The 14,677-nt window shown below is 34.5% G+C and overlaps 1 protein-coding gene across 8 annotated transcripts in view; it reads right to left on the reverse strand.

Annotated features, from left to right (window-relative positions):
* Positions 1-3,905: 3,905 nt before the first annotated feature.
* CDKL5 (cyclin dependent kinase like 5) overlaps positions 3,906-14,677 on the reverse strand; it is a 261,926-nt gene continuing 251,154 nt past the window's right edge. For 5 of the 8 annotated variants that reach the window (XM_031958920.1, XM_031958916.1, XM_031958917.1 and 2 more), the window contains 2 exons: positions 13,913-14,032; positions 3,910-12,181 (listed from right to left, as the gene is read on the reverse strand). In XM_031958920.1, coding sequence (XP_031814780.1) covers positions 11,792-12,181; positions 13,913-14,032 — 510 coding nt within the window. In that variant the 3' untranslated portion in view covers positions 3,910-11,791. Of the gene's footprint in view, positions 12,182-13,912; positions 14,033-14,677 lie in introns of all 8 variants that reach the window. The other 3 variants (XM_031958923.1, XM_031958921.1, XM_031958924.1) reach the window with 2 other exon arrangements.

Below are 14,677 nucleotides of genomic sequence, written 5' to 3' on the forward strand. Positions count from 1 at the left end.
CAAATGCTTTCACATATCAGAACCCCTCATTTAAATTTCCATTCAATTTTTCACCTTGAAAAAAACAAAGGCAACAACATTTTACAAGTGGTGTAGATTTCACAAGGCACCTGTCTTCTGCAACCAAAAACCTACAAAAATATGAAAGAAAACACTTTCTCCAAAGCCAGTTTCTTGTGGAAAAGATACAATTAACAAGTTATCTGTTGACATTTTTTTCTTGGGTGTCAGTAATCTGAGGAACGGTGTAAAACCAGTGAGATCACAAATTACTCTGAAGGTGTAGGTTTTCTTTTAATAAGCTACCGAATTAAGAAACAGCACAAATGTTTGAAGGCTCAGGTTATGGTGATAGCTTATCTGTCAGCTCAGAGGGAACATAACTACTTTTTCTTCACTTATGGTCTAAAACTATTTTAAAGTCTCAAAAGGGCATGGAGTGCCATTTTAACGTGAGTTGTGATTATGATTAGATGGCATAAGGGTGTGTGTGTGTGTGTGATTAAATAATGGCACATTCATACTTACAATTCTATGAAATAAAGGATTTAGTCCTATTTTTTGACTCAGGATGATTATAACAAATCTGATCACTTTTTGCTTGGTTTTCTTGATTGAAGAGAAATCAAATGATGGCTCACTCCTACTCATTCCATCATCAGTTTGCACCACAAAACTGGAAGTAGTTCATTCTATTACAGAGGATATCACCCCAAGATCATGGACCTGCTGGTCAACTCCTCTGCTTAGGGGATAGTATTTAATTCTTGAGACAAAAGGGAAGTGTTAGGGGATCTGTAGTTCAGAAAATTAGAGAAAGAATTGGGCTCTGAAGACCAGTACAAAAAATCTTTTCTCTAGGCTGGAAACTCATATTATGACTCACCATGGCAACAAAATTTTGGCTCAAGCCAGACTACCTATTCAAGCCAGACTGTAAATGGCTTTTTATATGCTACTTTAATTTTAAATAACCTTTAATTGGGCAGGTAGGTGGTACAATGGATAGAGTGTCAAGCCTAGAATCAGGAAGACTCATCTTCTTGAGTTCAAATCTGGCCTCAAACATTTATTAGCTGTGTGATCCTGGGCAAGTCACTTAACCCTGTTTACCACAGTTTCTTCATCTGTAACATGAGCTGGAGAAAAAATGGAAATGGAAAGCCACCCCAATATCTTTGCCAAGAAAACCTTAAAAGGGATCACAAAGATTTGGACACAACTAAACAATAGCAACAACAATCTTTAATTGATGATATGCTGTGTAATATAAGCAGGATCTTTTCTGTAAATTGAGTAGCCAACACCTCCATAGGATGAATTCAGAGACCACAATCATAGAATCATAACTTTAAAGCTAGAAGGGACTTCAAAGGCTGTTGAGTCTAAGCCGGAGGCACAGAAGTAATGGATGTCTAGGGTGATAGTTACTAAGTAAGTGTCTGAAGTAGGATTTGAATCCAGGCCCGTCTCATATCAAATCCAATGTCCTATTCATGATTCCATATTGTCTCTCAAAGGAGCATCTTCTAGCAAAATTATACAGATTTATCTGTTTCATTATTTTACCTACAACTGGCCCTGGAGTTCTGCTTTTTCCTTGTCAAAATTGGCAAGGCCTCATAGCATGGCACATTAGAAGGAGAAATTAGTTTTTGTGTTCATTAGAGGATCTGGGTTTCATTCCTGGTCCTATTTGTTCTTGATTTCAGTTTCCTTATTTACAAAATAGGGAGACTGGATCTCTTAAGTATTCACTCACACTAATTAATCTCCTTGAATTACACATTCTTTTCCAAAGGAGAAACAGGTGAAGAACAGAAGATCAGAGAATAACATGTAAATCTAGGGGGAACCTCAGAGGTCAAATTCCATAGAATTAAAATGAACAATAACTTGAAATCATAAAATCACAGAAATAGAGGCAGAAATATTTTAGAAACTATAAAGTCCAAGTTCTTCATTTTACAGATTAGAAGAATGAGGCTCAGAGAGTTTGAAAGTCAAAAATAGCACAAACAGTAGCCAAATCTTCTGACTCCAGATCAAATAGTTTTGGTTTTTGTTTTCCCACAAGACCATACTACAATTTCATTCTCAGGTACTTTCTCCTGAATATTATTGTATCCACTTCTTTGTTAATTTAAAAAATGTTTCTAATCTTATATTATTTTTGCACAGTCCTTTTTCAATTACATCTAACTGATCCCATTTGGGGTTTTCTTGGCAAAAATACTAGAATGACAATGCTCCTTCCTTCTCCAGTTCATTTTACAAATGAGGAAACTTGAGGCAAAGAGGGTGAAGTGATTTGTCCAGGGTCACATAGTTTGGGAGTATTTGAAGTCTAATTTGAATTAAAAATATGAAGTCTTTTTGACTCTAGGCCCAATAACTTTCTATTTCTTATAGCTGTTATCTAAGTACCATACTGTTCCTGTGAACTGGTATCAGGACTTCTCTCGTCAGAGACTTCACTCTTTTTTAATGATTAATCAATCTCTGGCTTTAGAAGGCTGGACAAATGTGCACCATCAGAGTCAACATAATTGACAAAATATGTGGGAAAAATTAAAATATCCTTAGAGCTAATGCCTACAGCAGTCTTTTCACCAGACTCAGACGAATACAGAATTTCATGTTAGAGGGAAAAAAAAAAAAAAAACAGGTTAATGAGTACAAGGGTTAAGTGTTCACAAAGAACATGAATGGAATTTGTTTTCTGCCTCAGGTCATTCTGCCTCTAAGGTCATTTCATTTCTAAGATCTTGATTATGTCATTATTTCTAGTTAAAATTCCAAATCATTTTGGGATTTAATAGTAAATAAAATGAAAATTGCACTAAAATTTTTAAAAAGCCTTTTTTCTGTAATTTATGGTGATATGTTAGCTCATCAAAAAACAACACAATCATAAAATTAATTTTAAAATATGAGCAAAATACATACTTTTAAGTGATAAAACTTGGAGTTCAGTAAAACACTGACATACAATCTACATGTATGTGCATATGAACATAGAGCTATTACATGAAATATATGTACAATTTTAATTTCTAATTCTTTCCATCTCCTTTCTCACAGAAGGTCTTCATTTTAAACAACTGCTTAAAAAAAACAAAACCTCAGAGGTCTTTATTTAGGTTAGCATGTTTCTTTTCTTTCTTTTTTAAACATTAATCACAAATCAAAATGTACAAAAAAAAAGGATTTAGCTATTACATGAAAAATGTCACATATAATGTACTCTTATGCCTTCCCAATAAAATTATTCACCAAAGCCTATGTAAAATCTAATAGGCTGGCTTCCATCAAAGTTATTTCTGGTTTTCTTGTGTACATGTTTTTTTATGTGAAATATATAATAGGGACATAATTAGCACAATGTTATTCAAAACTGAACTGAGGCTTTCAGTGATGCAAACCCATCAGAGGCAGTTTTCTAGGGTAATAAAGTTTTGGAGAAACAAATGGGGAAGGAGAGAGAGGAGACTATTATTTTAATTGTAGTTCCCAATAAAGGGTCACTAATATGTCCATGGTTTATTAATCTTCCCATCCTGTTCTTTCCCAGAGTTTCAAGTTCCACTTTTGTCACATTTTCAAAACAGTAGACTGTTTAACAAAATATTCTCAAATAATACTGCCACCTCTGTTCCTAGAACATGAGAATGTGAAATCCTTTAAGCATTTGAAAGGAATTTCTATTATAGAAATTTGGAGTGACAGTACTAATAGCTGCAATTTAATTCAACTACACTTGTTGACTAATAAGTCAACATCATTTCCTTTCTGATTTGTTACTCTTTTTTAAAATTATGACTTTTTATTTACAAAACATATACATGGGTAATTTTTTCAACATTGACCCTTGCAAAACCTTCTGTTCCCAATTTTCCCTTCCTCCCCACCCCCTCCCTTAGATTGCAGGTCGTCCAATACATGTTAGAGATGTTAAAATATGTTATAATTTGTTACTTTCTTCTTCATTCTTACCTCTCAACTATATGCTAAGTTATTTTTTGTTTCTAAACTAGAAATCCCATCATGGAAACCTTTGCACACACTTTTGTGTAAAGCAAATAAAAGAAAATCTGTGTTTTTGGTAACGTGCAGATTAGTATAAATTAATATAGATTAAAATATTACATAAATATCTAATTTTTACATATACCAACTTATACTTCATGGAGAACTATGTTAATTGCTTATGCAATTACATTAGATATAGTGAGCTATGTGAATAATTTTGTCTTCAACAATGAACAGAAGTTATTCTGAATTAACCTCTGTCAATCCTATATACCCATAATCTTTAATATTGAGAATTAAGAATTATGGTAGATTGGATTTTGACTATAATTTTATTTGGTTTATAGTATTAAAGGGGTAGAAAGGTCAGTCATTGACTATTTTGCTATTTCAATAATTAAAAACCAGGGAGAAACAAACTTATCCTAAGCCAGCAATCCTCTTAAGATGGCCATCTTACTTCATGTAAATCAGGGCAGAGGCAGTAAACTCTGAAAGTCCTTGAGATGAGAAGGAAAACATAGATTCCGAGAATACCCCTGGCTCACCTTTCTTTTATCTCTGAAATTTTCGAGCACCAGTGAATCAGGAGAGTGTGGCATTGACAATGGCATTGGATTTCTAATAAGCTCAAATCAGTAGGTGTGTCTCAGGTACTTGAGTATCTGACTACTAATTTTCAAGTCCATTGATACTCATTCTTAAGAGCAACTTAAAGTTGCCAAATGTCCTCTAGCTTCTGAGGTGAGAGGTATTTTGAAAATGAAAACAATATTATCAAGTATCAAATTTTCTGCATTCATTGAAATTAATTTCTGTTCCTTGAACTGATTTTTCCCTTTTAAAGGCACATTTTCCTTTGTCAAATAGTTGGAATTCAAATGAACTGTATTTAAGGAAGAAAAAAAATAAGCTACATGCTATCATAGGGAGGAATTCAATGCTGCTGGCTTGCAAAGCTTTGGAGTTACAGCAATTTGGACAACATCGGTTTTTTCTAGTGCAAAATCTGCATTTTATTAAAGACGTATTTTTGTAAGGTCCATTCAAAAATACATTGTGCTCAGTAAAAATTAACCATTTTCATGCTGATAATTAAGGTTACCACGGGATAAATATTTTTTATAATATTTACAGCAACATAGAAATTTTACAGAAATTAGAATGGAATACATGCCAGAAAAGATTTGATAAGGTGTACCAACACATGATACAAAGTTTTATAAACATTTTACAAATGGTTTATTAACTTGTGAAGTATTTTAATATTCAATATGTTAAAGTCAGTTTGGAATTAAGGATTAAAAAGATTACTCCCCCATCACTTCCTTCCCAGAGTAAAAAGTATATGGTTATGATTATAAATATGTGCATTTAAGAATTTCTAGTAATTCTTTACCCATAAATTTGGATGTTATGTCACATCATTTTGGCTTATTCTTATCTTCCTGTTTGGTCAAAATCCAAAACCAAAAACCTAAAACCAAAATTCTCAAGTTTACCCTGAGCTATATTTTTTCCCCACAGACACTATATTATTCTTATTAAAGACTGAAAAAATTTTGAAATTTCTCCTAAATATAAAATGATTCTGAAATTCCTAATGGCTTAAAGTAATTCTTAGAGACAGTATTTTTGAATGACTGTTTTAGTTAGGTTTATTTGTTCCAGTTAATCCAAATTTATAGGTGAAAAATTCCTTTATTGCATCAACCGTTTTGACTCAGTTAAAATTAAGAACCAACCCCCTGCCCCGACTAAGACCAAAAAAACCCAACCAATCACCCAATTTAAAAAAGGCCCAGGAAAAGGGAAATATAACAAATGGACCACAAGGGATTTTACATGTTGAATGAAAACTATGTCAAAATAAAAACAAAACTTTGCTATCCATCTTTGCATATCTTCTAAGTTTACATGGAAAGCTTTATTCTGCAAAAGTGCATATTTTCTCTGTTCATGTGACTCTGAAAGCTTTGACAAACTGGACCCTCTGGTAAACCAAGCAAAAAACATCCTTGTATGTTTATAAATACTCTCTCACCTACCTTTTGTATTCCTAAGACTCTCTTTATTTGACATGAAGCAAAGCACCATGACAAGTTGGTCCTATTGCTGAAATGAAACTAGTCACAATTTCCTGAAAAAGTGTGATTAACTTAAACCAAAAGAAGTCCTGAGGAAATCTTAATACAACAGTCTATAGATACAAAAAATAGGATAAATGGAGAAATACATAAGGCCTCTTTCTCCTGGATGCACTTTGTTGGAACAGGAGCAAACAAGGCAATTTTAAATCTGAATATTACAAAGAAGTTGATTTTAAGGTGCAAGATAGTGATCTTACATTTCACAAGGATCATATGGGGCTAAAGATAAAGGGCTCTAAAGCCCGAAGACAAGATAAGGAGTGCCCCTCCTACACACAAGTTAATACAGTAGCATATTAACATAGCTCAGTTCTATTAACCCAGAAAATCTAAAGTGGTGAATATCTTTTCCAGCATATAAAACAAAAACCCCAAACCTAACAAGTCAATGCATGGGAAAACAAGCCACATTTTGATGACGCTTTGTATTCTATATATATATATATATATATATATATATATATATTCCCCTACTCTATAACAAAAGCACAATAAATTGACTCATGGAAACTAAACACATCTGAAATGTGTCTCACAATCAAATTTAGCAGCTCACAGAATGATGAACAGAGCTTTAGAGAAAAGGTGTTTATTTGGTGGCTGATGATTTTTCCATGCATCTCCACTAACTTGGGACCTTTAGTCATAATCCATAAAAGCACTGAAAAATAAGCATAAACTCAATACACTATTTACCCTTTTTATTCCATCATGGTTATCCCTACAGAGACAAGTGTCTCACTGATAAACTGGTATTCCTTGCAATTATTTGCTCATCATTTCTGGACCAAAACTTTTTGAGAGTCAAAACTGGGAATTCCAGAACTACCAACGTAGGAAAGGATCATCTATTAAACTAACTACCCATCCTCAGAAATGTACTTCCAAAGGCCCCTTTCTCATCTATAGAGCTGTGTAAATAATCCCACTATAGCCAACACATTCTTTTCTTTTATGTCAAAGAGAAGTTCATATCACAGGACAGCTCTCTATTCATGCAGGGAAAAAAAGTGCAAAAGCACATGGAAATATTCCAGTTTATGTAAGCTCATCTTCATGTCCATTATGTAACGTTCTCATGTCATGAAAGAGTGTGGGTATTTGTATATTTAACAATGTTAAACACCCAGCCATGCTGGAGATGATGACCCTTCAGATATAAAATCAGTAATCTCAAGAGACTATATTTGGATCAGGAGAATATATAATTTTGTCGTATTAGAGTTATAGGAACAGATCTGAGAAAGTTGCCACTATCTCTTCCTTTAGGGATCCTGGTATATGATTACTAGCAGAATTCTAATGGTTAAAATCAAATCTTTCCAAAAACTTGAAAATAATTTTTTTAGGTTGTATCTGGGTCAGTCTATATGTGGCTAGAAGATTTTTTTGAAGTTACAGAATGATAGATACCATTATACAAAATAAACAATGTTAATTAAGAAGAATGATAATTTTTTTTTCTCTGTAGAAGACGCCACTTATTTTCAGGTTATGAAGATACTAAACTAGTTACCTTAACTTTGTATTACCATGATATATATTTTCCCACTGCATTTGTTACTGTAAATTAATCAGCAGAACTGAGCTCAGAATATTCTGTTATATTGTAAGGAATTAGACCCTAGAACATGTTTTTACAATGACTTCACGATGACAAATATAGGCACAAGTACTTCTAAAATTACCACATAATCAATATACTTTAGGTTCTGAATCTGCCTAGCACATAATACTTTTTTTCTTTTATAACTAGCAAGCAGCATGCTTAACCAAGACCACTGTGCTCTGTAAATTTTTGCTAAATTCTACAGGTCCCCCATAGTAGCAGGTGCAAATCAACCCAAAATTCTAAGGTGCCTTTTGCTCTCAAATAAGCCAGTTGCATGAAAAACTTTCTGGAAGAACTAACTTGAAATTTCAAGCTTAAAAATATCTCGGAGGTCACTTTGGTTCAACTCTCCCAAAATACATACCTATCCTTTAACAGGAAGAAAATACTACTGATGAGTAAGAGTAAAAGTTTTATCCAAAGATTCAACTGGAAAGAGAGTGCTAGCCCCTAAACTTATATTATCAATTCTGTAACTTGGAAAGGAGAGGTCACCTTGGCAAATCTAGTCTGTGTTAGTCCATGTGACTTGAAAGCATCATAAAGTCAGTGCATTCTCTAAGCACAGTGACTCATTATAATCTTAGGCTCCAACTGCTATCCAGAGGTACAAGCCTCAAAAATTTGAAAACAACAAAATATACATTGAGCCTCAATCAGAGAAAATAGTAGGGGTAAGTTAAAAATAAAAGTGGACAAGAGAAAGGATTCCATAATTGCCTAAAAATTTATTTTCCCTAATTAAACCCTAAATAAGCTCTAAAAAAAAAAGGGGGTAATTGAAATTTATCAGTGACTTTAAACTTCAATGGATCTAGGTAGTTACGTAAACAAACCTAAGTATATTCCCTTTGAGCCTTAATTTCATTCATTCTTGGAATGTCTATGGTATTTATTAAGTATTTGGATGGATAGTAATCCATCACCCATCAAACTAATTATCTTCTTTGTTCCCTCTCGAGTATTTTTTCTTCAGGTATTCAGGTCTCTGTTTATCCACGAGAAAACCATGGAAAGAAGTAACACAACAGATTCTTGGAAAAGCAACATCTCCAAGCTAAAATAATCTGTTTGAAACCAATCAGATATGTGAGAAAACTTGAAAACCCCTTCTATAAATAGGAAGAAAATGATAGGCCATCAATTCAATTTAGAGATCACACATAGGATCAATGAAAAATTTAGAAGATGAGAAAAGAGGCTAAAGGTCTACTTCCAAAATGCTATTAATAGCATATCTGTTTTCTGGTTCAGATCTAGGAATATATTACAAGTATTTTAAGCCACTTAATAAGAAACAGTTGGAAGAAAATTGACTACTTTGATAACTTAAGTCCCTGCTTCAGAAAACAACCAAATCCCATATATGAGATACCAATAAGTAGTACAAAGCATGGATGAACAGAAAATGTTCTCTCCTAAATCCAAGTGCCAAAGGCACTTCTAAAGATCCTTTCTATGCTGAAAATGAATTTACTAATATTTAAGGAAGGTGGTAGGAAGTTGTAGCCCTATTGTCAAATTGTTGAACATGCAGTTTTCTAGTCTCATAGGCACTCAGATAAATGCTGTTAAATTTCTAACTTTCACATAAGACAAAGTAGTTTTGAAGGAGAAAATTCAGTTCAAGACAATGCAGGGCCAGCTGAAATGTCCTAAACTAGAGGAAGAAAAAAAAAAATCTAATAATTAAAAATTAAACAAAAAGCGCACTTTGCAAGATCATTTATGGATTTCAAACCATAACTTCAGTGATAGTATCAAGCCCACCTTAAGGTTTTCTGTAGTGTCCAACATATTTATTAAAAATGAAACAAAAAGCACCAATGAGTTCTACATATAATCTATACATGTAAAATCATAATATAAATATGAATGCAATAGACACACAATCTAATATTTCAGAGAGTCTGTGGAGAAATGGAGCCTCCTTTTTTGTAATCTTCATAATCATTAGGGTTACCAGCTTTTCAAAACTCTAAAGAAAACTGGCCATAGAAATTTAGTTTATTATATTTTTCATCTATCATGGCTGATTGGGGATCTGATGCCCTCAGAACTCTGGTAGCAGAACAACCCTGACAAAACCACACTCTTTGAGGATTGGGGAGATAAACATAGTCTTTTCACTTTAAAAATGAACCTTAGGAGGGAGAGTGTGTGTGTGTGTGTGTGTGTGTGTGTACGCGTGCGTGTGTGTATGCATGGATGAGGGGGAAATCTTCAAAAGGGATGCCAATTGAGTACTTCCAATACTGAGGACTGTGGACAGGGTGTAGATGAGGCAAGACAAAATACAAAGAAAGCACAATCACTGGCTACTGTCATATAAAGGTCAAAGACCTTGATGACATCTGTGAGCAAGCTGGGAGTGAAGGGAGATGAATGACAAGAAAAAGTGGTTTTGTTTTGACACTATATTTGTTATTTTTAAACACTACCATATTATAGGAAATTTGGAAAAGTTCCTGAAGTCAGCGACCATACTGGAAATGGTGTTCTAAAGAGAGCTCAGAAGAAAACAGGGAATGTGACAATCTTCTCTATAACTAGATCTCAGTGCTTCGGAAGCCTTAAAATGTATCCAAAAATAGCAACAAAAAAGTACAGCAGCATTTTAAAACAGAATATTACATGAATAAACACAATACAAATGAATAATATACCTAAGCATAAACCTGATATGCCATGATTTGTAGTCTATCCTATGTAAATTTACAACTTTGAAACTCCACTTACAAATCATGTTTGATTTCTTTGGTCTATACCCCATAATATTTCATGGAAGAGCATCTGTTTTTAGTTGTGGTTTTTAAGGGGCACTTTCTCTGTACCAAGAAAAGAAAGCAATACCAGAGCTATTCTCAGCATGTGCACATGTAATTTTCACTACTACAAAGGGGAGCTAATCATGCATGGACTGAAAAAATAGCCTGAAGTCTTCCTTACAATGCAGCTAGCCAGGTAGTCAGTCCTTCATCTTTTGCTTTTTTTTTCCCCCCTCTAACAAGGCTAGATAAACATGGCATATATTTTGCCACTAATAATCATGCCTTGAGGACTGCATTCTCACAGGTGAGCAGGATTCATACTGTTACAGTCACACATGGCCACAATTCAATTACCTTTTATTAGAAGTATAATACTGCACTTTATATCACAAATGTATAAAAAAATATGGCAAATAGTGTCATAACAATACTTTCTTTAAATGAAGATATTTATAAAACAGACAAGTATTTACCATATATATATTTATATAGAGAATAAAATACTCCTGATGCAATATATAAATGTTACTGTTTAGTTTTTATAGAAACTACTGTAGCTGTTGCACTGCTTCACAATGTTTCAAACAGCTCAAAATAACTTTATATTGTAACATAAAAGGTATGATTATAACAGTACAATATTAGTTAATCATAAATAAATGTTACAAACCTATCAAATATGGAAGTTAAAAAAAAAAAAAAACAAATTTAAGACATACAATTCGATTTCTAACCCTTGAAAGAAAGGGACAGGCTTGGATTACATAAACCCCACATTTCAACTAGGCAGAAAGTATGTGGTAAGGACATAGGTTGAGACACTTAATTTTTCCATCCCTTGAAGTGCCAAGGCATGCTTTAGCTTCCCAGTTTCAATAGGGAACTAAAGCTGGAATGTAAAGGGGGACGGGGGGGGGGGGGGGGGGGGGGGGGGGGGGGGGGGGGGGGGCAGGGGAAGAGAACCAAACAACTTCTTCCTGAACTCTATTACCCAGGGTGACTTCTGGTGACTGGCAATCAATAATTCAGCTCATTGACTATGTGATCCCTGACAACTAATGTGGTGCTTGACAATGCAGCTCCATACAACACAATACTGCACACCTTCATAAGGCTGAAAATACTGGCTTACCACCCCTGGCACAGTCTGCCCCTATCCTATCCCTTCCTACCCCACCCCTCTCCCCAGGGAGCTAGCTTTTTCCCCTCTAACCCCCGGAGCATAATTACAAGGCTGTCTCTTTTAAATCATTCAGATTTGGCATCCGTGATCGATTTGTTCTGTTATATGTGTGCCCATTAGGCCCGCCCTTAGAACCCAGCTGTTCAGAATAGGAAGGCCCCTCAGTGGTGCTCCTGCTCACAGGGGATACATGCCAGCCTGGGTCTATCTGACCCGGCAGCTGAAGGGTTGGCCTGGCCTTTGGTGTGGCCTCAGCCCGGATGTTGCTGTTGCTGCTGCTACTGGAGGCCTGGCTCATGGGATGAATTCGCACTTCTGAAAAGGAGCTTTTGGCTTGCTGACTTGGTACCTGGAAGCGGGGGTCTGAGGAAGTGGGATGGTTTGAGGCAGAAGAGAGATGTAACAGCTTACGGAGTGATTTTAATGGCTGACTCTGAAAGAAAGAGAACTGGGTATAGGATAGGCTTAACATTCTAAAGCTGGGAGGCAACTCAGTTGCACATCCCCTCAACATAAAAAAAAATTATGAAAGATATTGTTCTTCTTTTGAGATCCATTATAAGGATACACCTGCAACAAAAGGCCAAAGGTCCAAGATCTTATTTTTCTTTAATAATTTCATAAAAATTCTACTTAAAAAAAACAAAACCCAAACCAAAAAGGAATCTGTACAACTAGTCTTTAACAACAGCTTGAATCTTTATTCTACAAAATCTAACAATGGTCTTTTTGTACACAGTTTGAAAGAGTATTAAACCAAAGGCTGTTTAATTTCTGGATATATCCTCAGCATCTATGAGAGTGTCTGAGGCAGAACAAACACTCTGTTAAACTGAGCTAACCATAGTCACTGACCAGTTCATGAAGTTTGTCAAGAACTCTAGAATTTCATTCATTCTATTTTTTTATTCTGAGCTTAACAAACTTCAAGCAAAATGGGCATTTCCATATACAAAGTAAAATAGAAAAAGAGAGTTGTATATAAAACTGCAAATTTCTATCAGGTACAGCTTGCTTTTCTTTTAAAATATGTAATAAATTTAATAAGTAAATTTCAGAGCTGTCCTGCTTAGTCATGATTCTTGATGGTCTTCCTACTGATCTTTTCTATGAATTTTTAAAGAAAAAGTTTCATAATCCTCTTTTCTTTAGGTTTCTTTTCTTTTTTGGGGGGAAGAGTAGGACTACTCTATCCCCAAGCATTCTTTCTATAAGCACTTCCCCCACCAATGGAAAACAAAACAAATTCCTTGAAACATACATGAACAGTCAAAATAAGTTCCATATTGACCATGTCCAAAAACGTATGTCTTATTCTGCATCTTGACTATCTTCTCTCTGTGGGAAGGTAAATAGCAGACTTCACCATGTCCTAAGGGATGATGATAGATGATTTGCATTGTCTTGAAGTTCTTAAATCTTTTAAAGGTGTCTTAAAAAAAGATATTGTTATTGAATAAATTGTTCTGGTTCTGCTCATTTCACCACAGCAAGTTCACACTAGTCTTCCTAAGTGTCTCTAAAACAGTATCTTAAGTCATTTCTTATAATGCAGTAATATTCAATTACAATCATTTATCATAATTTGCTCAGTCACTGCACCATCTTTACTGTATCAAAAATTGTGATATTTTTATATATGTGTGTCCTTTTAGTCTTTCTTTGATCTCTTTGGAGATAAAAGTCTAGTGGTGCTATAACTAGATCAAAGAATAGGCAGAATTTAGGTGACTTTTTGGGCATGAAAACAAAACTGCTTTTCAAAATGGTTGGACCAATTTATAGATCCACTAACAGTGTATTAGTTTGTCTGTTTCCCAACAGATCCTTCTACAAATATCAATTTCCCATTTTCTTTTCTTGCCAATATAATAGGTATGAGGTAGAGTCTCAATAGTTGCTTTAATTTGCATTACTTTAATGATTAGTAATTTGGAGTAATTTTTCCTACAGTGGCTGATAGCTTAGATTTGATTCACTTGAAAACTGCCTGTTAATTCAGATTCTTTGTCAGATGGTGATTTTGCTGCACCTATATTGGGGTATCCTTGCCCAACTCTGGCATCTTAACATACACTGAGATATTTTTAGCCATTTTCAGTGTAAGACTGCAAAATATTCCTAGTTGCAGCACAACAAAAAATTGTGAGCATCATTCACTTACATGAACTTGAAGATCTGAGATCTTCTCAGGACGCCACTCCTTTGGCCGGCTGCTTTGGTGATTAGTCGAATGAATGGCTTTTTGTAATGCCAGAAGATCCTGACTATCTGTATTGGGCACCTATGAAGGAATATAAGAAAAGATTTAATTCATTCCAATGTATGTAGTTACATGAATGATCATTCCTAAGGAGCTCCCTCCCCCTAAAAAATTAAGCCTCAATAATCCAAAACTAACATCTCAGATATTATTGCAATGTGTGTATTTGTGTGTTTATGTGTGTGTGTGCATATATATGTATATATATATGAACATATATATGTATGTATATAATTTTTATGTGTATGCTCACTGGTTAAATGGGACTGCCCTCTTAGTATGTTACCCCTCATAAGGAAAAATTAGCATATATCATGCAGGTTTGTTAAAACTTCTACCTTTAAAGCATTCCCATGCTGTTAGTTTAGTCGCTGTAAGAGAGAGCAGTTAAATCAATCTACACAAAAAATTACAATGTCTTATCCTCATTCAATGGCATTCCATATTGCAGTTAGGTTATGAACCAGTTCAATAAAACCAAAATGTTGGCTTTGTAGGAAATAAAGCAAAACACTGAATTTGAGGAAGGCAGATGAGGCTAGTTTTAGCTATTAAAGCTGCCAAAATAGGAGAGAACAATACCCCAGTAAATACTGGTCAAAGTATCCCTCCATGGGGTACCATGAGGACAATTGCAGAAATTTGTTTCATTAATTCAAAAAAACT

The sequence above is a fragment of the Sarcophilus harrisii genome, chromosome 3 (genome assembly GCF_902635505.1).
Source record: "Sarcophilus harrisii chromosome 3, mSarHar1.11, whole genome shotgun sequence".
NCBI classification, from domain to species: domain Eukaryota; kingdom Metazoa; phylum Chordata; class Mammalia; order Dasyuromorphia; family Dasyuridae; genus Sarcophilus; species Sarcophilus harrisii.